General features: G+C 39.7%; 1 protein-coding gene across 1 annotated transcript in view; it reads right to left on the bottom strand.

Moving 5' to 3' along the window:
- Ipo11 (importin 11) overlaps positions 1–26,409 on the bottom strand; it is a 148,240-nt gene that overhangs the window by 107,123 nt on the left and 14,708 nt on the right. The window contains exons 4-10 of the mRNA XM_051172607.1: positions 21,901–21,973; positions 19,718–19,921; positions 9,647–9,779; positions 7,695–7,753; positions 5,779–5,827; positions 4,372–4,442; positions 837–1,029 (exon numbers count right to left, since the gene is read on the bottom strand). Coding sequence (XP_051028564.1) covers positions 837–1,029; positions 4,372–4,442; positions 5,779–5,827; positions 7,695–7,753; positions 9,647–9,779; positions 19,718–19,921; positions 21,901–21,973 — 782 coding nt within the window. The remainder of the gene's footprint in view (positions 1–836; positions 1,030–4,371; positions 4,443–5,778; positions 5,828–7,694; positions 7,754–9,646; positions 9,780–19,717; positions 19,922–21,900; positions 21,974–26,409) is intronic.

Below are 26,409 nucleotides of genomic sequence, written 5' to 3'. Positions count from 1 at the left end.
TCATACAACTGAAATGAAAAGTACGTTTTCAGAAGAAAGACAGCCTTGGGTCTGACGCTCTGCATTTATTGGAACACATTTTAAAGGTGCTCTTCCCTGTGTTTGCAATGTATCAGATCAGCGCATCTTAACCACTACAGCTTACACATGACTGCTGTCCCTCCCAAACTCTCTTCCCTCCCCTCTCCTTCCCTCATTACAAGACTTCTTTATTGGTCTTGACACCCACATATAAAAGCATTCCAAATAACACAGCATACAGTTCAGCAATTCCCCTTTATAAAAAGTCAGAGAAACTTTTATTCTTTAAATCTTAAGTACAAGACCTGTAGTAGCTACTGTGGGATATAATTCTTAAAGTGTGTAAGTTTCAAATCCTCTACTGTACTACAAGACAGCTCAGTAAACATAAATGACTCAGCTTTTAAGATTGATTGATTGATTTAATGTATATGAACCCTCTTGTTTTCTTTTTTAAATATATTTTATTAATTTATTCATATTACATCTCAATTGTTAGAACGCTCTGTTTTCATGCACACCAGAAGAGGGAATCAGATTCCATTACAGATGGTTTTGAGACACTATGTGGTTGTTGGGAATTAAACTCAGGACCTCTGCAAGAGTAGTCAGTGCTCTCAACCACTGAGCCATTTCTCCAACCCCACGACTTAGCTTTTAAAAGCCAATATTCACAAACTAAATTGTAAACTTTTTCTTATTCCACATACCAGCAAGTTTGTTTTTCAAACTAAAATAAATTTCAAGAAAATTGTATCAAAATAGTAATTACATCACACTTGGATTTAAAATTTAAAAGATCAGTGGAATATTACCTTCAAAATTTTTGGATGGCTTATAAGCATAATTTTTGACAATCATCTTAATAAGATTCATACACTGGACAATGAATCGCTCAAATGTAACGCCTTCACCAACTTCAGTAAAAACATAGCTTACAGAAAATTCCAGTGACCTCTGAATTAGAGGGGTGAATGAAATGGGGTGCTGATCCAAGAAGTCCAAGAGCTATAAAGAAAATAAAAAAATTTAAAAGGTATTTTATACAAAATCTTTATAGGATATATTACTCCAACTATAAATTTACTAATAAATGTTTAACTAGTTGTAAACCTTCAGTGGAACTCCATGCATAACCAGTTTCACATACAATATAACCTTCTTGGAACATATCATAAATCATAAATTTTTCCCAAACTATACCTCATAAAAGAATATTCTAGCATTTCTTTTTTAAAGATTTTTAAATTTTTATTTTCTGTGTATGGGTATTTTGTCTGCATGCACAGATATGTGCACCACATGCATGCATGGTGAGATGGATACCCTGGAACTGTAGGTGCAGATAATTGTGAGCTGCTATGTCGTGCTGGGAATTGAACCCAGGTTCTCGAGAGGAGCAGCCAGTGTTTTCTTAACTGCTGAGCAATCTGTTCAGCCTATAATTTTCTAGTATTTCTAATGCAGGGACCAAAAAGATCCCATCATAGTTAACTTGGCAACTATAAGTAAATATATATCATTAAGTATATAATGCAGGCTTTTAAAAAGAACAATAAAAGGAAATCATTAAAAATTAAGACTGCCTTTCCTATGAACCATATTTTGATATAACAAATATTTGCTAAGAGAAATATCCTCTTTACAGAAGCATTACAGCTAAGGAATGAAGTGACAGAATTAGGATGCTCTCACTGTGTAAGTTCTGGAGAAATAGTGTCCAGACAAGGGTCACCAACAGCTGTTCACAGGGAGAGTAGGAAGGCTGCTCAAGACCTATAAAAGTTACTCACCAATCCGACCATGCACACAGACAGCCAGATGCTGCCTTCCTGTTATCAGACACAGGCACCCTCAAGGAAGTAGTCTTATCATAGCCTCTCCTGTTGCAAATGACCTGAATATGACCAAGTGTATATCTAACTACAAATGTGTAGGAGATACAAGGAAGAGGAATGCAGAGAGGGAAAAACATGTTAAATAAATAACACATGGGGATACAAGTGTCAATGCTAGAGGAGGGGCTGGCAAAAGTAAAGCAGGTCAAAGTGCTTGCTACCACACCTGAGTTCAATCTACACAAAAGCAACACAGTAGCAAAAGAGAACCAACTTCTTAGTCATCTACTGACCTCCACATGACCCATGGCATGCTGGTACCTGTCAGTCCCCACATCAAATAAATAAATGGAATTTTTTTTTTTTTTTTAAAAAAGATGCTACATGAAAGTAATTGTTATTTCAACAAGTAGCAAGGGGCAAAAAAGGTCCCCAGGGTGGTGGTGCACACCTGTAGGCCTGGTACCTGGGAAGCAGAAGCAAGAAGGTCAGAGATTCGTGATTCTCCTTAGCTAAATAGCAACTTCAAAACCACACAGGACCACATGAAACCCCGCTGTCCCAGAGGCAAGGAGGAATGGATGGAGGAGAGGCTGCCTAACTGATATTATTGGAATCTTATCTAGGATTTGCTTTAATATAATCAGCAAAAGTAAGGAGAAGAAGAGCATGAAAGAGGACAAACAAAAGAACACCTTTAATCTCAGTAAAGGCACTGGGCAGAGTTCAAGGCCAGCCGGGACAATGGCAAGTTCCAGGCCAGCAAAAAGTATATAGTGAGACCCTGCCTCAAAAAAAAAAAAGGATTGACTATGACTATGTATTGACAGTTGCTGAAGGTGGGAGTAACTTCATGGGGACTCTGAGGACTCAGCTATTCAGTTCTATTTGGGCCAGTGTTTGAACTGTTGCAATTTTAAAAGTTTTAGTAAGTTTGGAAATTATTAACATATATTTCCTAAGTTAAGTTATTGTTGTCAACATGTTCTAAAAAGTAGAGTAAGTTACAGAGCTAAGAGAACTAAGAAACAGGCTAGTAATCAATGTGGCTTCTAAGAATGACTGAGTACATAATGCTGGCTCTGTGTGCAAGGCCGGCTGATGAGTGAGCACCCAAAGCTCTTCAGCAGCCTTTCTGTCCTCGATGCAAACAGTCAGTGATGACCACTGCCTGGCCCTGTTTTCCTTAGGAATTACAAAGCATGACATCATATCACTCCTCTTTCAGCATCTCCTGGAATCTCCCTCAGCAGCCGGCTGTATGCTAGCAGAGAAGCAGGCAGGTATCAGTGACATGCACTGGCCCTATGACTGCCCTCCATCATCCTCTCAGTCTGTTTGTGTTAAGAATCTAAGTCAAGCTGGGGCATCTGTTTAATCCCAGCACTTGGGAAGCAGAGGCAAGCAGATCTCTGAGTTTGAGGGCAGCCTCTGTGATTTTGAGGCCAGCCACGCCTTCTACATAGTGGGTTCTAGGACTGCAAGAGCTACACAAAGACCCTGTCTCAAACTATATAACTAGGTAAATAAATATAATAAGCCAGCTTTATATTGGATTCTTAAGGGTTAAATTGATTTCATTTATGGCTGATGCTACCTAGAATGTTAGACATGAAGACAGCTGACATTCAAATCTAACCCGAATACTAAAGCATCAATAAAAGGAAAAACAGATATTCCAACCACCTACAAGTTCCTATCTTGTATATGCAAAGTCTCCTATCAGGCATTCCTAAGCGATACCATCCAAGTCTTTTTATTCTTTCTAATTCTCCAAATCCCAATTTTCATATAATATACTATAAAGCTTAACTTTACCAGCCATTTATATGCATCGCCTAGTATAGTACAACTATAAACGCCATTCATAAGAAGTGGAGTTGTGATGCTAGTCTGATTCATTCTGAGTATACTGTCACATTACAGCTGCACCTGATCACTTCTGCCTCAACTGCTTTTTTCCTCTTTTTTTTTTCTGCTTTCTCTAGTAAATATAAGAACTTAAACTTTTCTAATATTAAATATGGTTCATATTCTTTTCCCCATGCTGATAACATAACCAAAGGCTTAGTGCATACTAGGAAAGCCGTCAACCACCAGATAACCAGCTATACTTGATTTTTTACAGCAAGATGACTTATGACATTCAACATGTAATTTAATTACTATATATATTCTTAAAGTTTAAAGATACAAGGGTGATTTTCAGCTTTCTAATGAAGACTCAAAACCTAAGTTTCCTTTCATTAAAGCAAAAACTATTACAAATACATTTCCCTAGCTGGGGAGTGACGGTGCATGCCTTTAATCCCAGCACCTGGGAGGCAGAGGCAGGTGGATCTCTGTGAGTTCAAGACCAGTCCGGACTAGAAAGCAAGTTCCAGGACAGGCAGAGATGTTACACAAGAAACCCTGTCTTGAAAAACCAAACAAACAAATAGAATAAACAAACAAATACATTTCCTTTCTAAATGTGAAAAAACACATGCCAGAAAAAAAGAAAACCACTTACCACTTTCGTAAAAAGAATGATGGTCTTTTCCAGTCTGTCTCGACACACATTGTCTGTACCTAGACTTCTGCCTATTAAGAATACAAGTCAAGTCTTTAAAAGTCTGTAAATTCACACAAAAAGATCAAAACTTTAACAAAAATCAGGCATTTTTCATAAGAAATTAATGATTGAAAAATCAGTAATAGGATTTGTTCCTAGTAAAACAGAGTAATCATCAAAGTTACAATTAACAAAACTAAACCTAAAATATAAAGTGAATACATTCTTAAATAAAGTGATAACAATTTTAGCAACAAATTATAAATCAAATTTTAAAAAGCTAAGTCAGCTATATTTGAAGCATCTTTCAAAACAAAGCACCCACAGAATAAAGTATTCATTATAATTTTGACATACTTTACAACAAATTTATTCTAAAAACTCCTCTACTTAATTTTGTACATTCATAAAAATGTCTTTCAGTCTGTCAATTCCTTTGTTCTCTCATCACTCTGCCTTGAAATTTTTCTTTTTCAACTAACTTCTACTAGCCTCTTGGTGATACCAGAGCAAAGTTACCTGTTCTTAAAAATCAACTACATGATACAAGAAAATGCCTGGCAATGGGTTCAATTAAGTATTTTCTAAATTAAAAATAACAGGAATAAAGTAATCAACAATCTCTACAAATGAGACTAAGATTCAGATAGCAAGTGTCTTAATACACTCATTGTTTATGCACATGCACACTCGCACACACACATACATACATACACACACAAAAGTGCATCCTGAGCAAAGGTATTCACAATCACATATAAGGAAGGGACAAGAAAACGTCACCAATAAAAGTACAACACAAACATATTTTCTTTGTGGGGCATAAGATAACAAAAAAATTACATAAAGTATAATTTAAGGACATCAATATCAAAGTGATATATAAACCATACTAAGAGACAATCTACAGGAATCTAAATAGCATTTGGCACATAGTATTCACTTAATGACTTCTGAAAAAACCTGCCAAATAGCCATGCCTAGGGTAGCAGTATTAGATAGAAAAGGGAAGGAATGAACACACAACACAGAGTTTTAGAAAAGGGTTCCCCCGCTCAGGCTAAGACAGGTACATGGAGGCAACACTAAGCTTCTGGTCTAGTCTCAATTGCTAGTGACCAGATCCTAAGATACTAATTCTAGCCACGTACAGGATCTGTCCACCTACTGAGCCGTTACTCAGACTGTCCAAATGGGAAACAGACAATCACTGTCTCCAGACTTGTAGGTACACAGTAGAAGCTGCTGATGAATTAGAAGTAATTCACTAATCTACATTAGTCCTCATTAATCGGAGCTACCAATGAATAATGGATAAATGGTAATGAATGTAGTTTTACAGTCAAACTGCAATGAAGTACTTACTGCACTCCAGAAACTGTTTTAGACGTTCAAATATTCCATGTAAAAAACCCTAAAAAAGAATATATTTTTAAATGTCTCTATATTCTGTTATCAACATAACTTTATGCTTTTTGTCAAGGATACTAAAGCATCTAGGCCAGTTTTTACAAAAGTACCTGAAAGAGCTAGATGTGGCCCTCCATGCCTAGAAGGCCAACATGCTAGACCCTGAAGAGGAGTGATGATGAGGACAACAAACTCAAGGCTTAGCTGTGCATGCCAGGCAAGTGCAACATCACGAAGCTACACTCCTGCCCCTTTTTAGTTTGAGACATGGTCTCACTAAGTTATCCAATCTGACCTCAAACTTGCAGTCTTCCATCAGAACACACCAAGAAACTGACATTACAGGTGTGCAGCATGCTCAACAACAAGCCATTATCATAAGCAAATCTTCACCAAGAACATAATAGGTAACCTCTTCAATATGCTTTATGAGACCTAAGGCCCAATTAAGCTTAGCACTACTTTCCTCAACTCTGTGCAGCACCACAACAAAATCCCCACAGAACATGTCAAATGAGCTAAGCGCATCATAAAAAACAATTTATATTTAAGTAGAAATCACATAGCTATATAATTTTGCACAGAAGAAAAAAATAGATGACTACATATCAACAGCAAATATATACTACAACTTTGGTGGTCTGAATAAAAATGTCCCCAACAGTCTCACTGGTTCAGTTGTTGGAAATGTTTGGGAAAGATCAGAATGCCTGGCCTTGGAGGAATGTCATTGGGTGTGAGCTCTGAAGGATTCAAAAGTCCATGCCAGACCCAGGCACCTCTCTCTCAACTGCTGCCTGTCAGTCAGGACCTAAGCTCTCAGCTACTGCTGCTCCAACACTGTGCCTGCCTGCCTGTCTGCCTGCCTCCATGCTTCCTGCTGCAGTGATCACAGACCACCCCTCTGATACTGTGAACAAGCCCCAGTTAAATGTTTTCTGTATAAGCAGCCTTGATCATGGTGTCTCTGCACAGCAGTAAACAGTAACTAAGACAACAACCTATATGGGCTTATAAAAGGTTGTTTACACACACAGTTTTGGGGTTGTGACAGTTTGAATAAGAATGGTCCTCATGGCAAATATATTTAAACACTTGGTACTCAGTGGAACTGTTTGTGAAAGATTAGGCAGTGTGCTCTTGTTGGAAGAGGAGTGTCACTGGGGACCAAAGGACCTGTCCCATTCCCAGTGTCCTTCTCTGCCTCCTGCCTGCAGATCCAGATGTGAACTCTCAGCTGCTACTGTCAACATGCCTTGCTTCATCGTGGACTCTAACCTTCCAAGAAACCATAAGTCAAATTAAGCATTTTCTTTAATATGTTGCTTTGGACATGGTGTTTGATCACAGCAACAGAATAGTAACTAACACAAGGGTTTTCATATTACAGTGCTAGGAGTCTAACGTAGGGCCTATATATGTAAAGGTCAAGTGCCTTTTAACTATATCTAAAGCTGTTTTCATTCATGAAACTTCTGATAAAGATCAAGTGTCACTGATATGAACACAGGAATGTTAGATTTTTAAAATATCAAAGGCTTAACTGACTGTTAGAATGTACCAATAAATATTATAAAAGCACTCAAATTCACAGTTCATTTCACCTTAAGTTGAAATTAACAATGCCAATGTAATTGACATTGAAAAATATTCTAGCCCACTTCGCCCCCTTTATGTAGCAGCGACTGTGACATGGTGAAAGCAGACAGATATAACACTCAGAACGGCAAGAACCAGAGCACCGCCAAATGGCCACCTGATTACAAGCTGTTCCGAGTCGGTGCCAGATTAAAAGACTCTGCTGTAAGACAGTCAGAAAAACACCAAACGCTTTCAAAAGGTCACTTGTCATAGTCCTTTGTGTTTCTTACCATCACCTCCATATTCTTATGAGGTTCCACAAATCCATTCACAGTTAACTTACGCAGCACTGAAAAAGCAAAGAAAGTTTGATTTGAACAGTAGTTCTTCATATTTTATTCTATTACAATCATAATTATTATAAATCTGAATATCAAAACATAACCAAGCTCAAAGATATTTGTCATCTCACTTAGTAGATTAAGACAAGTAACCCCTGGTCGTTTGGGTAAGTACACAGCCTAGTTCTTCTGAACAAAATATGCAATGTTTGTTCTCACATGTAGCTATAATAGACATAACTTAGTTTGAAATTGCAGGTAATTCATTCTTAGAAATTTAAGATACAACCAAAAATTTCAACTTTGGGCTATACAAAACTTAGTGTGTTTCCTAAAACCAATGGAAAACTATAAACTCTTTCCATATCTGGAATAGACTAGAATGCTCAATTTTAAGTACTCCACCTTATGGTAACTAGAAACCTTGCGCACAAAGACAATTACAGCAACGGATTTCTAGTCAGAGCTAGGTTTAAATTCTTTCTCCAGTACCTATAACTATATTACTTAGGGCAATTTTTCTATGTCCAATTTCCTCATCAAGATGTGGCTACTGGGAGGAATGGGAGGATACAAGGGATGGGATAACAATTGAGATGTAATATGAATAAATTAATAATATATATTTTTAAAAAAGAAAAAAAGATGTGGCTACTGACATCTGACTTCATAGTTATGATAACATGGAACAACATGGAAGAAGAGGGTGGAACCCAGTGCCTCCTGAATCCCAAGCAACACGCTAATACTGGGCCTCACCCCAGTCCAAGACAAAATTTCAAGTCACTTTATTAAATAAGCATTGCTATCTATATTACTATAGATATAGATAGATACTACTAGATGATGTTCATAAGTCCAAAGACCATATATTAAAATTAAATTTAGGCTGGAGGTGGTAGTGTATATCTTTAATCTGGGAACTCAGGAAGCAGGAGGTCAGATCTCTGTGAGTTCAAGGCCACCCTGAGCTACCTGTATACTGAGTTCCTGGTCTGTCTGAGTTTAAAAAACAAAACAAAACATCAAGCTCAGAATGTGACTATCTAAACCCAACTTCTTAAAATGTGGGCAGCCCTTTAAAATCATTCATACTTCTGTTCACAGACCTCACCAGGATGGGCTCACGTTTGGGGATTGAGCATACACAGTCTAGTCAATTCGTGTAAGTGACACTCTATGAGCGTGCCAAGAGTGCACAGTAAGAGTTCAAGGTATAATGCTGGGCATGATTAAAGAGCTTGTAAATAAGACTGGGATGAACGCAAACTGGGGTTCAGAAAGAGAAAAACAAGTTCTATGACTTCGTTTTGTTTTTTAAAACAAGAACCCCGTCTTAGGCAGCAGAAGTGGTTTCAGGAAGAGGCCTGGGAGGGAGTGGTGATAACCAGACAGTAAGATAAGGAACTTGGTTCAGGAAAGGCATAGGGCAATGATGCTACAAGAATGCTCACAAGCACATCATAGGAAAGCATAGGCCAGAAGAGCAAACCTAGTGCCATCTCCCAAATCCCAGGCAAGCCTGAGGCACAAATATGAAAGATCAATTGTAAAGAAAAGAGACTTGAAAAACACCATTCAACCAAGCATGTAGGACTGGAACTCTAACAGGACCACGGTAAGAGTAGGCCCTGAATGAGGAACGCAAGGGAGGGCAGAGGCACGTGAGAAGTGTGCTCAGGGGCCTGAAACCACAGCAACTCACAGCTCACCCACCTGAAATGACGTGGTATTTTGACACGTTTCTTACAACAGAAGGAAAGCTTTGTAGCTCTTGTCTAAGAGAGAAATCAACCCATTTTCTGAAGTGCAACGGAGAAACAAAACCTGTCTAGAGCAACTACTTGGCAACTGTCGTGCAGCACAGCACTTCAAGACGAGCAGGTCAAGTTTAACAGTACCTTTTAACGACAGTAGTGTTCGCTCTAGTGAACTGAGAACTGCAGCTTCACTGCCAGAAGAAACCTGCTGCAGGAATGTGTCTGTATGATGATTCCACAGAGAACAGGCAAAATTATAAATTCCAGAAGCTAACTGTAAGAAAAAGCACCATATGTGTACATGTTACACATCTCAATAATAAATTACAACTACAAAGCAATACATTGTGGTCTTATAATGAAAAACACATCTTCAGTGAGATATGAGGGAAGTAAAAAGGTATGGTGATGCTTCAAAGATTCTTAGCTACGATATGCAGTAATTATTATAATGTGCACTGGCTATTGCTTTAAACACACAGAACATACCTAAAAAATTAGTCTCTTAAATCAATATTCATCCCAATGTTACCTATATGTACAATTTTATGTTAAGGTTTTGCTTTTCCTTTGCATTCACTAATGGGTTAAAAGCTCATTTTTAAAACCAATCACTCGTGGGCTATTACTCAGTATGTGACACATAGTAATATGCTAAACTATACATAAAGTTAGTTAGACTTTCGGTGTTCCTCCTCTATTTTTATCCATGGTGCTAAAGTATTTAAAGCTAGAAATATACAAGCCACATTGCCGTTCAGACTACATTCCTAGCCTGTATCACTGTTTAAAAATTGACCGATGGGCTGGTGAATGGCACATTTATACAGCACTTGCCTACAGTCCGTTGTGCTTGGGAAACGGTGCCTACCCTTGGCACAGAAAGAAAGGAAGCATACAGCAGGACGCCTGTGCTCAGATTACAGTATGCTGCTGGCTCTCAGTGAGAGGCTCTGTCTGCAGCACAAACCACTGCTACCTTCAATTCTCCGTGTACGTAATGTAAAGACACTATAGTGACACATGGATACAACCCCAGCATTTGGGAAGCTGAGGCAAAAGGACTGCTAGGAGATAAGGCAGCTCAAAATAGCCTTTAAAAAAAAGGAATCCTGGAAGGAAATGATATTGAACTTGTTTCAAATTCAGCTGCTCTGATCCAGCAAGCCACAACAGTTAAAAACAAGGATATCAGGAAGTTTTTGGATGGTATCTATGTGTCTGAAAAGGGCACAGTGCAGCAGCCTGATGAGTAAGGCACAGGTTACCCAGTTCCAGCAACAAGATCCTGAATTATAAATACTATTTGAGTCTCTTTGGGAACAATAAAAGGCTTATATTGAAAAAAAAAAGTAATGTACAAATGTAATTTGGAATTAAGTTCAAAAAGCCACACTCTCCATTACTACCATATGCCAAAGCCACTGGAAAATGAAAAGAGCACTGGTGACTAGCATTCTTTGGTTGCCTGAGGTGAGATGAGCAGCCCAGCCTGGTGCCGTGGCGTTCCTGCACAACATCAGTCCCCGCGGGTCTGAGGCAGGAGAATCACAGGCCAGCCTGTAGTACACATTGAGATGGCAACCCCCCAAAAACAAACAAACAAACGAAGCCCAATTTAAAACAAGATTGAACTAGGTGTATTGGTACACACTTGCAACTTCAGTATTCCTAAGACTAAGGAAAAAGAAATGTCACAGTTGAGGCCAGGCTGAGCTACACACTGGGACCCCATCATTAATAAACAAGGTAATACAAGGCTAAGCTTGAAAAGGGAGCTGACCAGTAGAAACTGGCGTTCTCTCAAGAAGGCAAATGTAAGGAAAACTCAGCCACCCTGAATGACCGGCACATTTTAAAATCATGTCAGGTTTCTGTTAAGTATTTTATAAGAATGGTAGCAAAAGAACAAGATGATCTTTACAATTATAATTTTTAGGCATTACTTCTAGTACCATGATATGACTTTTTTTTTAAATGGCTCCCCTAGGCTCATAGATTTAAATGTCTAGTCACCAGGGAGTGGAACCATTAGGAGGTGTGACAGTATTGGAGGAAGTGTATCCAGGGGCGGCGGGGGCGCTTTGAGGTTTCAAATGTTCAAGCCAGGCGCCTGCCAACCCAGATGTAGAACTCTCTTCTCTTTGTGTTTTGTTTTGGTCTGGTTTTGGTTTTTCGAGACAGGGTTTCTCTGTGTAGCCTTGACTGTCCTGGACTTGCTTTGTAGACCAGGCTGGCCTCTAACTCACAGAGATCCGCCTGCCTCTGCCTCCAGAGTGCTGGGATTAAAGGTGTGCGCCACCACGCCCAGCTCAAACTCTGGGCTCTTTATCAAGCACCATGTCTGACTACACACTGCTATGCTTCCTGACCTCTGAACCTGGAAGCCAGTCTCAATTACATAGTTTCCTTTATATGCGTTGTCCTGGTCAGTGTCTCTTCACAGCAATAGAAACACTAAGACACATTAAGAAATCCTAACTAAAGGGAATAGTACTTTCCCAAAATCTAGCATGTACTCACAGAGTGCAAATTACACTAACTATAAGAGCCTCTCCATTCACTCCCCAAAGAACGGCATCTACCAAAAGCAACTCTAAATAACATACCCTAGTCAAAAGATTCGAATAAAAGGAACATTTCTTCATGGTAGAATCAAAGTCATTAAGACAAAATTTTGCTTGTTCTACAAAATCCTTTATAATTAAAACATAACTCTAAAAACATGTGTAACAAAGGGTAGTAATTCAGGCAATCAAAAGAATGGTTAACTTAGGAGGTGGAAGGAGGAGGCTCAGGAGTTCAAGTCCAGTCTCAGTTACACAGTAAGTTTGAAGGAGGCCTGGGTACCCGAGACTCTATCTCAAAAAAAAAAAAGGGGGGGGGCGGTTGTAAGATCCCCAGAACTCACATAAAGTGAAAAAAGGAAAAATCAACTCTGCAGTGCTGTTGTCTGATCTCTAAATACACGGTGGCACATTTATGTCCACACACATCATGCACACATACACAATAATAAAAATGCAATACAATATTTCCCAGCTGTGCAGGCGCACACCTTTAATCCCAGCACTTGGGAGGAAGAAGGCAAAGCTCTGTGCGTCCTGGGCCATTCTGTCTACAGAGTGAGTTCCAAGGCAGCCAGAGCTGCAGAGAGATCCAGTCTCAAAAACAACACACAAACAAACAAAGCAACGGCTGTTACGATGAGCAGGGTGAGCACAGCTGACGTGCTAGAGAAGTAAAGGCTGGAGGGTCAGTTGCTCAAGGCCAGCCTCGACCACCCAAACCGTGCCTCAAGAAAACACCAAAACAATACGCACATCAGTAACCATGGGCAAAGTTGAGCGCACCCATAATCCCAGGTAACTACGAGGCTAAGACTGCAGAATCTTGAATTCCAAGCCTGGGCAACACAAAGAGATAGTATCTTAAAATTCAAAAAAACACATAGTTGTGGGGCTGGAGAAATAGCTCTGTGGTAAACAAAACTGTCTGCTCTCCCAGAAGTCCTGAGTTCGATTCCCAACAACCACATGGTGGCTCACAAATAGGTTCTGATGCCCTCTTCTGAAATCAGGTATACATGCAGACAATGTGTTCATATAAAAGAAAATCAAAAGCGATATAGATATTAATGACAAATCTTAATATATTATTCTTTTTTGTTTACGTTTTTCTTTTTATTCTTTCTTTTTTCTGGTCCTACTTTTAATAAAAGTTATTATTTTAATAATAAAAGTATGTAACTAACACATCTAGCATGTATTTCTGAATGATGGCAATATGCCACTTTGAATAGAAACAAATAAACAGCATGAAAATGTTTTTCTTAATTAATATTCTTTGTTTCCTAGTCCAGATCCGGAGCAAACTACCTGAATAAGGACATCAGACATGTACTAAGGCGCCAATGTAAGAGTTTTTAGCTAATCTGCAAACTACCACAACACAAACAGATAACTACAGTGCAGAAGCAATCATATCACCCTTTGACAAACAGTTTCTTGATTAACTCTCCTAAATCTGTTTCCTAATTAGGCATGGACTTTTAGACATCCTGGTCTGCTTCTGCATTGTACAGTTTAAGTAAAAATCTTCTGAGAATGGTATGGTCGGACAAAGCCCCTCCCATGACATCTTGACCACTCTCAGTATCTGGTTAGGCTCCTCATCCCTACAGTCCTCAGATGGTGTCTCCTCACACCGGCTGCCTTCAGAAGCAGAATCCTGCTAGGTCAATCTCAACAGAAGCTGCCCCTTGCCCTGCTGTTTCTTCTTAGTAACCTCCCACACCTCCACCTGACTCCTTGAGTGTAATGCTCATTTTTCCTCATAATCAGTGCCATAGCCAACCTCTGTTGCCAACTGCGAACTCGTCTCTTAACAAGTATTTCAGCTATTTTCAACAATTGTTTAGTCCTACTGTAAAGCAAGGGAAGACAGATTTTAAAAAAGAAACCACTACCCACTACCATATATACACAAGCTGTATAAATATCATCTGTCCAGAAGCCATCAACTGATGTCTACTTATAAAAGGCTCAGCTGGGAAAGAGAAAGTAATGAAGTTCGCCAAGGAGGACAAACAAAAATACTGCTTCTAAAAATCATAGCAGGGGAAGAATGTTCAGTGAGACACTACACAAATAAGCTACGTGATGAACACTCTTGAGAACTGGCTCAACCCAAACCCCAAATGGTAGGTTTTCTGTTTCTAAACAGAAGATAGAGTGCCACCAACTGACAGCTTGGTGACTTTAGCTAAGGAGCACACACTTAACTCCTTTCAATATAAAAAGCTATCCATTAAAGTAAGTTTAACTTGTCTTAACATTTCAAATATTCTTAAATACTCAGGTCCACTGTCCTCACAACTCCCACTAGGTAAAGTTAACAATAAAGTATTAAAGCCAATTTTAAAATTTGTAACTAATAAACTAATAACAATGAAACTAACTGTAGAAACCAAGACACTTTCACCTGAAACTAACCTGCAAGAAGCACAGTGGACAAGTACAGAAACTGGGCACACAACAGGACAACAAACCAGTTCCTTCAAACTACAGCATGAAAAAAGAAAAAGAAAAAAACACAACAGAAGTGAATACTGATCTTCTAAATTAACTCTTAGAGTTTAAGAGAGAGTGCTCACTTCCTGGCTCAAAGAAATAGTGTGTAAAAAACCTTTAAGAAGAGCTGGAGAACAGTCAGAAAAAGGGAAAATATTGTCATATTCCTTTCTTTCTTCCTTTCTTCCTTTTATACTTTCCGTAGATGTGATATATTAAAGAACACTAGATAGATAGATAGACAGACAGACAGACAGACAGACAGACAGACAGATAGATAGAAAAAAGTAGAAGCCAAGTATGATGGTGCATGCCTGTAATCCCAGCACTCGGAAGGTGGAGGCAAGAAGATCAAGAGTTAGTCATGAGCTAGCAAGGTTGACTCAGCAGTAAAGAACTCAGTAGATTTTATTGGTCGTTCAGCAAACCCAGTTTTGCCTCCCAGCACACACACCTGGCAGCTCATAACCATTTATAATTCAGTTTCTAAGGGATCCAACACCCTCTTCTAATCTCATTGGACACCAGAGACAGAGGTAGTAGACACATATACATACAGGAAAGTAAAGTTTTTGGTGGGTGTTGGGGCAGTCTGTCTATGCAGCCTTGGCTGGCCTGGAGCTTGAAATGTAGACCAGGCTAACCTCAAACTCACAGAGATCACCCTGCCTCTGCATGGCTAAATCAATCTTGAAGAAAGGGGGCGGGGGAGCAGCTACGGAGCACACCACATACAGTGTTAATCTAGCACTCGAGAGGTAGAGTCAGATGGATCTGTGTGAGCTAGCCTGGTATACTCAGCGAGTTTCAGGACAGCCAGGGCTACACAGTGAAGCAATATGGGGTGGGGTGGGGGGGTATGATCATTCTAGACCACATAGCCAAGTGTGAGGCCAGCCTAAGCTACATGAGACCCTGTCTCAGAAGAATGGGGACAGCGAGGAGTTAATACATGCTAAGGGCTGGATGTCTTATTAGAGTTAAGCTCCTACTGCTGAAGACAGTATGTAATTCAGGCATAAGATCCAGAGTACTCGAGCTGGACCTGACTTGAACGCCTCCTTCCTTGAGGACTAGTTTTCGTAATACAGAAGGTATACACAGCTTCTAAGAGGGGGGAAAGCAACCAATAATCCTACCCAAATATAATACCTATAAACCACAGTGATGGCCAGCATGTAACTGTGACACTAGTATCTTAGCAACAATCAGAAGCTTTTTAATTGGAAGTAAAGCCCACTGAATAGGAGAGAAATCATGCCTGATTCTGGAAACTAATCGAATCACACAGGCCTAGTGGGGTCATAGCCCTTACATAAGAACCTACTACTGGCACTTCATTAAACCAACATAATTCTTAACTGAACATGAGCACTTACACCTCTCACCACTCATCAAAACAAACAGAAAACAATGACTGTGGGTGCTCAGATCCTGACATGTAGCTGGGCACATCTAAACAGAAGGCTCAGGAAACACTGCTAAGGAGGGTGGGAAACAGTAAGCGCCAAAGGATGAGGAAACCTACTACAAAAATGTGTCTCCTAGAAATACAGGTTAGCCACACACCCATGATCCCTTAACAATATGGCTGCCTAAACAAGATGTGAACAAGTACAACACCAATAGACACACCTACATAGAAGGGGAAAACCGAGCCGGACGTGGTGGCGCACGCCTTTAATCCCAGCACTCGGGAGGCAGAGGTAGGCGGATCGCTGTGAGTTCGAGGCCAGCCTGGTCTACAAAGTGAGCCCAGGATGGCCAAGGCTACACAGAGAAACCCTGTCTCGAAAAGCCAAAAAAAAAAAAAAAAAAAAAAAAAGAAGGGGAAAACCTAGAGGGCCACACTCACAGACAAAGGACTACAGGCACCCAAGTCTGAGAAGGGAGAAATAGTCTTTAATGAGGATAAAGCCCTCCAATTGGTTATCTAATAGCAAGTGGTCAACCTAAAATCATATATATATATATATATATATATATATATGACATTAAATGAGTAAGTTGTGTATGAATAACAGTTACAAAGAAAAAGGGGCTATGACTTGGAGAAGGGGAGGGACTGGAGGGAAGAAAGGAAAGAGGGGAAATGTTGTAATATTCAAATTTAAAAAATAAAACATGCTCAGGGCAAAACAACATGATTTTACAGATGAGTATGAAATAATTAAAAAGTACCATTTATTATACGTGAAAACAGGATAAGATAAAAAAGACAAAGCAAAACTAACAGTGATCCTAGTTAATTTAAGCAATTGCTATATTACAGCTACTCTCTTTATTTTTCTATAAGTTCTGAACTTTTCATTAAATAAAAATTTTAAGACTGATTTGAAAAGTAAGGCCAAAACATATATTTTCCCTAGTGATAGTAACTAAACCTAGGGCCTTGTAAATGCCGGCAAGCACAGCACCACCGACCTACATGCTCAGCACTGAGGATATTATTATTTTAACATTAGGGCTACAGGTAACCTTTTTAAAATTTATTTTAGGTGGCTGTATTTTTGTGTCCATGCATGTGCATGCCTGGTACACTAGAAGGTCAGAAGACAACACTGAGTCCTCAGGAACTGGGTTTGTGGATGGTTGTGAGCTATGATGTGAGTGCTGGAAACTGAACCCAAGTCCTTTGCAAGAACAAGTGTTCTTAACCACTGAGACATTTCTCTGGGCCAACTACAAGGAAAAAAATTTTAATTTATTTATTTATTGTATATGAGTGCTTTATCTGCAGAAGAGGGCATCAGATCACATTATAGATGGTTGTGAGCCACCATGTGATTACTGGGAATTGAACTCAGGACCTCTTAAAGAGCAGGCGGTAGATGCGAAAGAGGAGGAAGAAAAGAACAGAAGAAAAAGGTTATAACCCGGGATTTGTACGCCACACCTCAGGAGTTAGGATCAAGAGTAGCTCTGAAACTCTTCATCTGTCACTGAGAAACTGAAAACTGACGTGCATTTGCTGTTGTTGCTTGTTCTTTTTATTCTGTTGCTACATGGTCTAGATAGAGGGGTCTACAACTCCTGGTTAGTGACTCTGCCCTTAGCCAGTATGTAGCTACTACTGTATATACCCACTGCTGCATCTATCAAAAACTAATGGATTGAACATGCGAGACAGCCCAAAAATACATACTCCTCTTCTCCCCATTTCCCTAAACCATCCTCAAAGAAGAGAGACTACACTGTGCACCAAGGACAAAACAGAGTCCTCAGAGACAAAAAGTTAGCCAGCTTTTTGTTAAAGAATAAAGCCTTTACAAGGATTCTCTATGAACCCTCTTCCCTGGGCTCCCTCCATGAAACTGTGTATCCTCCACATGCTGCCAGCTCTTCAACTATTCCTGCCTATGTACAGTGAGGTGTCTCCTTTAGGAATAAATAAAGCATCTCAACTTTACAGCTCTTAGAGTCTGTCAGGTGTTCTGGCTCTAACTGTGCCAGAAAAGCCTTTATTTTAAAAACAAAAGGAGGAGGAAAGAAAGCATGGGTGCACCTGCACAGAGCTCTACACAAGCGCTTAAGCGTGAGGACAAGTAGCTGTGAGGAGAAAGGAGGCCTAAATGAAGAAGCAGGGGAGGGGCCGTTCAGTGGGGAGAGCCTGCGTGATAGAGCACAGTAAAAGAAGGAAAAAGAATGGTGCAAAACAGATGATTCCTATACACATCTTAGTTTTCTGAGCCCTACTATAAACTTTCTAATCGTGTTCCATTCTTCATAACTCCCAAAGGTAAGCAAGAAGACCAAAACAAGCACTTTCAACTCAGCAGTATCAGACGGTACAACGCAAAATGTCACTATGAGCAGTACCAAATTGTTATTTTGAAGTAAAAAATAGCCAGATCGAAAACCATACCAAGGAAAGTAGAGAAGTAACACCTGGTAAAGGCCAGCAACCCCGTCACGGTTTGGATGCTAGATGGACTCAGATGTGTGAATACTCAAAACTAGCAGGGTGAGGTAGGAACCCCAGCACTGGGAAACAGAGACATGAAGATCAGCAATTGAGTCTTCTTCAGCTACACAACAAGTCTGAGGTCAGCCTGGACTATAAGAGACCCTGTTTAAAACAAAAATTAAAAAATTGGGGGCTAGAGAGATGGCTCAGCAGTTAGGAGCACTGGCTACTCTTCCAGAGGACCCAGGTTCAATTCCCAGCAACCACATGGCAGCTCTCAACAGCCTGTAACTCCAGTTACAGGGGATCTGGCATCCTCACACAGAATTTACATGCAGGCAAAACACCAATGCACATAAAATAGTTTAAGTTAACAATAGGGTAGAAGATGAGTACTCGATCTATAGCTGGTGGTACCGTGTGGCAAAGGTACTGTGGCCACACTAGTAAGATTAGTAGGGCGAGGACTAGTCTGAGTTCTCAGCTTCCTGATCCTCCAGATCTGAAGAACTTCCAGCACATACGCCGGCTAACCTCAACTCTACTGTGCCCTCCCTGCCATGCCGGACTGACCGGGAGCCAAAATCAGCCCCTCCCTGGTTTCTGTTGAGCATCATCACTATGACAAAAGCAGCTCATATAATCTTTTAGTTGTATCTCTATTTTACACCAACCAACTCTGTAAACAGGCCAATCCTACTTCCTGAATTCCACTGTGTACCTGCCTAACTGCTAACCTTTACCACTGCTTCCCTGAAGAGACTTATTATCACATCTCAACTATCCTGACAATCTCAGACCAGGTTCTTTGCTTTCAAACCATTTCCTATCAACCAGTCATCCTCACTGACACCTAAGTCGTCTTTCCACCCAGAACACTGCAGTTTAAGACCAGAGAGAACTCAGAGCTGGAGAGATGATGGCTCAGGAGTCAAGAGCACTGACTGTTCTTCCAGAGGTTCCGAGTTCAATTCCCAGCAACCACGTGGTGGCTCCCAACCATCTATAATGAGATCTGGTGCCCTCCTCTGGTGCACAGGCACACATGCAAGCAGAATACTGTATACTAGTAAATAAATAAATCTTTAAAAACAAATTTTTAAGAGATTCATTTTTAAAAAGGTCAGAGAGAACTCATAATCTTTCTAAAGAAACTAATACAAGTAAAATGATCTCATCCTGATACAAGTATCATTCTTCTCAAAATCAAGTGCACTCATGTTAGAAACTTACATCATAAAACAGTTTTCTGTCAGCAGCCAGGCGTTTGGACGCCAGCGTCTTGGTGACATGGTAGAAGGTCAGTAGTGCTCTGTGCTGTCGGAGATCGTCTTGCACTTTAACTGACTCTACAAGAGTGGGAATCAGTTCAGGCCACTGCCTAGGACAGTCTAATCGAGCAACTTTTGCAATCAGCACTGCAATCTGAGTTGCAATCTAGAAAGAGAAAAATAGAAATCAGGAAAAAAAAAAAAAAAATGAATCCAAGGCAAACGATAAAAAAGACATTCTGTAATGCCCAAGCTGTGTGAATCCCCGCCGCCCCCCACCCCCAGAGACCACCTGGAATCAGCCAGATGCAAATTACACAGGGTCTCCTTTATTAGTCAAGCTCAGAGCCTGGGCCATCAGCCCCCTTGTGAGGAGGGAAGATGGAGGCCCCAACACTAGGGGAACAGAGTTTTTAAAGGCAAAAACTGTGGGGGTGGGGTCCAAGCCTTTAAGCTGATTGGCTGGGGGTCCAGGTGGCTAAGCGAAGGGATCAAGGCCAGACTACAGGAGAGAATTTTTCCGTTTGTTTTGGTCAGTGTAACCTGTAACTCTGGTTGGACCCGGGTGCAAACTACTAGGAATGGCTGCTAGTTCTACTATGTTTGTGGCTCTCGCTGGAAATTCGGGGGGGGGGGGGGCAGGGGGAGCCTGCGTCAGGTGCTCAGGCCCTGAACACAAAATGGCGTTAGTTTGGTCTCTAGAACTCATAGGCTTTTTTGTTGTTGTTGTTTTTTGAGACAGGGTTTCTCTGTGTAGCCTTAGCTATCCTAGACTCATTTTGTAGACCAGGCTGGCCTCAAACTCACAGAGATCCACCTGCTTGCCTCTGCCTCCCGAGTGCTGGGATTACAGGCGTGCGCCACCATGCTGGGCTTAAGACTCTCATGTTTTAAAATTACCTCTTAGGAATTAACTATGTTTAACAAACATTATTAAAATTATACTAAACTACTTAAGACAGTGGTCTTCAAAGTATAGTCTATAGAGTCTAAGATCTATGAAAACTTTTTTCTAAATACACTTCAGTATGAGTCTTCATTTTTTTTTTTTTTAAATCTTTTTTGGGGTTTTTTAGTGGGGGAGGGGACCTAGCATGTAACTCAGAATGGCCTCAAACTCACAAGCTGCCTCAACCTCTAGATATGTGTCACCAGGCCAGGCACATTAGGATTGTTTATATAATTTTTTGCCAAAGTAATATAACACTATTCTAAATTTAAAAATCATATATGATCTAGGTGTGGCTACACGCAGATTCCATGCATTTAGTCCAGCACTCAGGAGGCAGAGGAAGACAGATCTATGTGAGTTCAAGGCCAGCCTGGGATACATATGAGAGCCTATTTCATATCCCCTCACCACCCCCAAAAAAATCCTTTTAGGAGATAGAGAAAGGGAAGTTATTTTAAGATTTCCTTTCAATATCATTCTAAAAACTAAAAAAAAGTTAAAAAGTATAAACTATACTGTAAAGTGATATGGATTTTAAGTTATTAATTGTCAAATCTAACCATAATCTTAACAGCTACAACTGACTCTCACAGGCTAAAAGCCAGCAGAGAGGCTGTGTATAAGCACTGCAAACAGAAGCACTGAGCTAAGGAGCTTTTAAACTCTTCTGGGCAGAGGAAGACGCAATAAGACACAAGCTTATGAGCCAGGCAGTGGTGGCACACATCTTTTAACCCCAGCACTCAGGAGGCAGAGGCAGGCAGATCTCTGTGAGTTCAAGGCCAACCTGGTCTACAGATCAAGCCCAGGATAACCAGGGCTGTTACACAGAGAACGCTTGTCTTGAAAAACAGAAACAAAAACAACAACAAAAAGATACAGGCTTATGTAGCTCAGGATGGACTCCAACTTGTCTGTCATGTAGCTAAAATTAAATCCCTGACCTTCCTGCCTTTATCTCCCACAGGCTAGCAATCCAGGTGTGCACCACCATACACAGCAAGGATCTTATATTTAATAACAAAACAAAATGTATCTGGTGGCATATGCCTTAAATGCCAGGGCCCCAGGAGGTAAGTAGTGAGTTCCAGGACAGCCAGGGATACATAAAGAGACTAGATAGACAGACAGACAGACAGACAGACAGGAAGGTGAGAATTGTTTCAGCTTTCATTTTTTATTGTGTCACTGACCTGGTTTATTGGTTCATTAAAGTTGGTGATGAGCCCTGCACGTAATGTTGACTTTTCCTCTTCTGAGAGTGCACTATAAAAAAGTAAAATTATTATGCAAGAGAATGCCAGCCAGTACTGAGTGAGAAAATAACTGCTTTGAGTTTTAACAATAAAACACCTTTAAATGCATGGCTGATTAGCTTTAAACAGACTCACTGCCATTATTTAAATGTTGGCACACATCAAGTGAGAAGCCTGAAGTTCCTTCACAAATAAATAAAGTACAATACAGTAACCTACAGAAAATAAGATAAATCACAAGTGACCATGCAGTTTGGCCATGAACACCTTTAATAATGTGAAAAGTTATCTGCAAAAGAAAAGATTGATAGATACAGACTTCTGGCTTCTTCCATAAACTCTTTCAATAAAATGCACACATAGGAACTGGAAAGAATGACCCCATGGTTAAAAGCACTGGTTGCTTTTCCAAAGAACCAGGTTCAACTCCCATAACCCACACAATAGCTCTGGGCATCTGTTTCCAGCTGAATGAGAGATAACACCTTCTTCTGGCTTCTGCAGGCACCAAGCACACCCATGCTACACAGATATACATGCAGGCAGGCAAAACAGCCATACATATAAGAAATAAATGTTTAAATTTACAGGTAAAGAGAATCAAAGAGTATCTGTTAAAAGACTTTTAAAAAATCAATTTAAAGCCGGGCATGGTGGCGCACACCTTTAATCCCAGCACTCGGGAGGCAGAGGCCGGCGGATCGCTGTGAGTTCAAGACCAGCCTGGTCTACAAAGCGAGTCCAGGACAGCCAAGGCTACACAGAGAAACCCTGTCTCCAAAAAAAAAAAAAAAATCAATTTAATAGATGGTAAGATAAGTCAATAGGAAAAGGCATTTGCAGCCAAGCTTGACAACACAGATTCACACAGTAAAAGGAAAAAGCTATTACTAAGTGTCTCTGATCTCCACATGTACAGGTGACAGTCATGCACCAGCACATAAGTATACACACACACACACACACACACACACACACACACACACACAGTAAGTAAATAAATAAATGTAAACAACAATAACAACAAACCTATAAAGCAAGTTGGCTGGGTGTCATGGTGAACACCCTGAGTCCTGCCATTCTGGCAGCATATACAAGCAGATTCTGAATTTCAGGCTAGCCTGATCTATGTAATGAGTTCCAGGCTAACCAAAGCTATATAGTGAGACCCTGCCTGAAAACACAAATAAATAAATAATTAAAAATCAACTTAGCCTTTGATTTTACATCTTTGGAGAGGATTAACACAATTAAGAATTTTTGGGGCTGGAGAGTTGGCTCAGTGGTTAAGAGCACCGTCTGCTCTTCCAAAGGACCCAGGTTCAGTTCCCAGCACCCACATGGCAGCTCACAACTGTCTTTAACTCCAAGATCTGACACCCTCACACCAATGTACATAAATTTTAAAAATTAAATAAAAATATTAAAAAAAGAATTTTTACTACATACAAAGAAACTACAGAGCTAAATAAGGAAGTTAACTATAGATCTTATGTATGTCTAATTTTAACGTAGTCCAGAATTTTGACATCCTTTTCATTTTTGCTCATCTGTTTTTAAACTAGGTCTTATTATGTGGCCCAAACTGTCCTTAAGAATCAAAAATCTTCCTGCCTCAGTCTCCCAAGTATTATAACAGATGTGAATTACCACCATATCTGGCTTTTGTATTATGTTTTTAACTTAAAATTTAATCTTCATTAATATTTCCCACTCTGCCTATGATAGTGTATCTAGTATAAGAAAAATTATTCCAGAAAGATTAACCACAAATGTGTGTGTGTGTGTGTACATATATATATGATTATACCTGTGTGTGTATGTGTGTGTGTGTATACCTATATATATATGATTATACCTGTGTGTGTGTGTGTGTGTGTGTGTACATATATATATGATTATACCTGTGTGTGTGTATGTGTGTGTGTATATACCTATATATATATGATTATACCTGTGTGTGTGTGTGTGTATGTGTGTGTGTGTGTGTATACATATATATATGATTATACCTGTGTGTGTGTGTGTATACATATATATATATGATTATACCTGTGTGTGTGTGTATGTGTGTGTGTGTGTGTGTCACTTTGAAAGAAATTTGAGGGCCAACAAGACGCCTCTGTGGTTAAAATAGTACTAAAAGCTGACAACGCGTTTCATTTCTCAAGACCCACATAAAGGTGGAGGAGAGAATAACTCTACAGCACTGTGCTCTGCTCTCCACATGCAGATCACGGCAAATGCACACCCATTCAGACATGCACACACACACTGATGAATGAAATTTAAATAAAATTACTTTTAAAAGCAAAGTATGTATTATGAGCTAAATTATATCTCACAAAAATAAAATGTGTAGGTCCTATAACCCAAGTATCTTTGAGTACAACTTTACTTGTAAACACTGTAGTTTTGTAGTCTACAAAACTAGGTTTACTCACATTAAGACAAAAATCTAAAAATAAATAAATAATAAATTAAACATTTTTAAATTAAAAAAAGAAAAATTACTCTGTATTGATGGGTTCTATTCTGATACTGGCATTTTTCCTTTTTGTTGCTTTGTTTTGTTTTGACAGAGGATCTTGATATATAGGTTAGGCAGGCCTGAAACTTGCTACGGAAGCCCAGAAGGCCTTCAACTTAAATCCTATATCAATCTCCCAAGTGCTAGGACTACAAGCCTGCACGTCTATGTCTGGCCTGGTGTTCTTTTTTTTTTTTTTTTTTTTTTTGGTTTTTCGAGACAGGGTTTCTCTGTGTAGCCTTGGCCATCCTGGACTCACTTTGTAGACCAGGCTGGCCTCGAACTCACAGCGATCCACCTGCCTCTGCCTCCCGAGTGCTGGGATTACAGGCATGGCCACCGCGCCCGGCACTGGCCTGGTGTTCTTATAAGAAAACGAAGGCACAGAAACAGAAGACTTGGCATAGGCCATGGGGCAATTGGGGCAAAGATTAGAACCATTCAACCACGTACAAAGAAACACCTAAAATTGCTGGCCACAACCAGAAACTAGAAAGTGTCAAAGGCTAATTGGATTTTGGATTTCTAGTTACCTTATCTGTAAGAGAATAAACATGGGCTATCTTTAAGCATTCGGTTTGTAATATGGCAGCCTGAGGCAACTAACAACCCCAAAACACAGCAGGCAGCCAGGTCAGAGGAACTAGCGAGAAAGCACTGCACTGATGAAGCCCATATCCTCCCTCTGGTACCCAGTGGGAGGCCAGGGGGCAAGCTGAAAGCAGCAGCCAAGAGACTACAGTAAGAAAGAGAAATTTCAACAGGCCTGTTAGCACTAGAGAGGAAAAAAACTCAAGGTCAACAGAGAGCAGTGTCTCTGTAGACAAACATTCAAAGCTTAGACTTAAAATCCCAGGAAGACTCTAACCTGACATAAACGGTAAAAGAAAAACAAAACAACAGAAACACCCTTAGCTATATGAAGATTAAGGTCACAGTCTGTCTGTTTACTTAAATTCTTTCTCATGAAAGATAACATAACTTAAAGCCTCTCCAATTGTAATTATATTAAGTTAGCGTCCAACCAGAACTTAGCATGCATACCCCAGAACATAAAGAAAAAGTGACTAAATCCAAAAACGCAAAAAGGCACTATAGTTACAAAAACCACACTTAAAATAATTGGTTATTTCTCAGATTTTTTAGATATTTGCATATTCATAAGGTATCTTCAAGATGGAACCAAGTCCAACATGAAATACATTCATGCTTCATACACATGTAATACGCATGGCCTAAAGATAACTTTAGACAATATTTGTAGTGCATGCACTTACACAATAACTGAAATTTGTAACATAAGGTCAGTTTGTAGAATTTTCTCCTTGTGGTATTATGGCAGAGATCAAAAGTTTGAGATTTTAGAGTGCCTTGGATTTTAGATATTTAGATTAAGAAATTTCTACTTATTTTTTAAAAACTGAAAATCAATTTATCTAAGCTTTCATCTCAACAAGCTAGTAAAAGAATATTAAGTCAGATCCACAAATCAAAAAGTACATCAAATCTTATTTAAAAGAAGAAAAAGAAAAAGCAGTAATTAAAAGAAACACAAAAAAGGCTGGTGGCACCAAATAGAGGAATTGCAAAGCAGATCTATATACAAAGTCCATGATACAGCCAGAGTGGCACATGTCTATAATCTTAGCACTTGGAAGGAGCTTGACAGTAACCCGCAGTTTGGTAAAGGCTTAAATAATAATAATAATAACAACAACAACAACATGTGAATTTAGATTTGAAAAAAAATTAAATGCAATAGAAAAGGGAAAAATGGGGCTGGAGAGATAGCTCAGAGGTTCAGAGCACTGGCTGCTCTTCCAAAGGTCTTGAGTTCAATTCCCAGCAACTACATGGTAGCTCACAACCATCTATAATGATTTCTTCTGGCATGCAAGTATACATGAAGGCAGAAT

The sequence above is a fragment of the Acomys russatus genome, chromosome 30 (assembly GCF_903995435.1).
Source record: "Acomys russatus chromosome 30, mAcoRus1.1, whole genome shotgun sequence".
Taxonomy (NCBI): domain Eukaryota; kingdom Metazoa; phylum Chordata; class Mammalia; order Rodentia; family Muridae; genus Acomys; species Acomys russatus.
The sequence above is the reverse complement of the archived record's forward strand: the minus strand, read 5'-3'. Positions and strand labels throughout refer to the sequence as shown.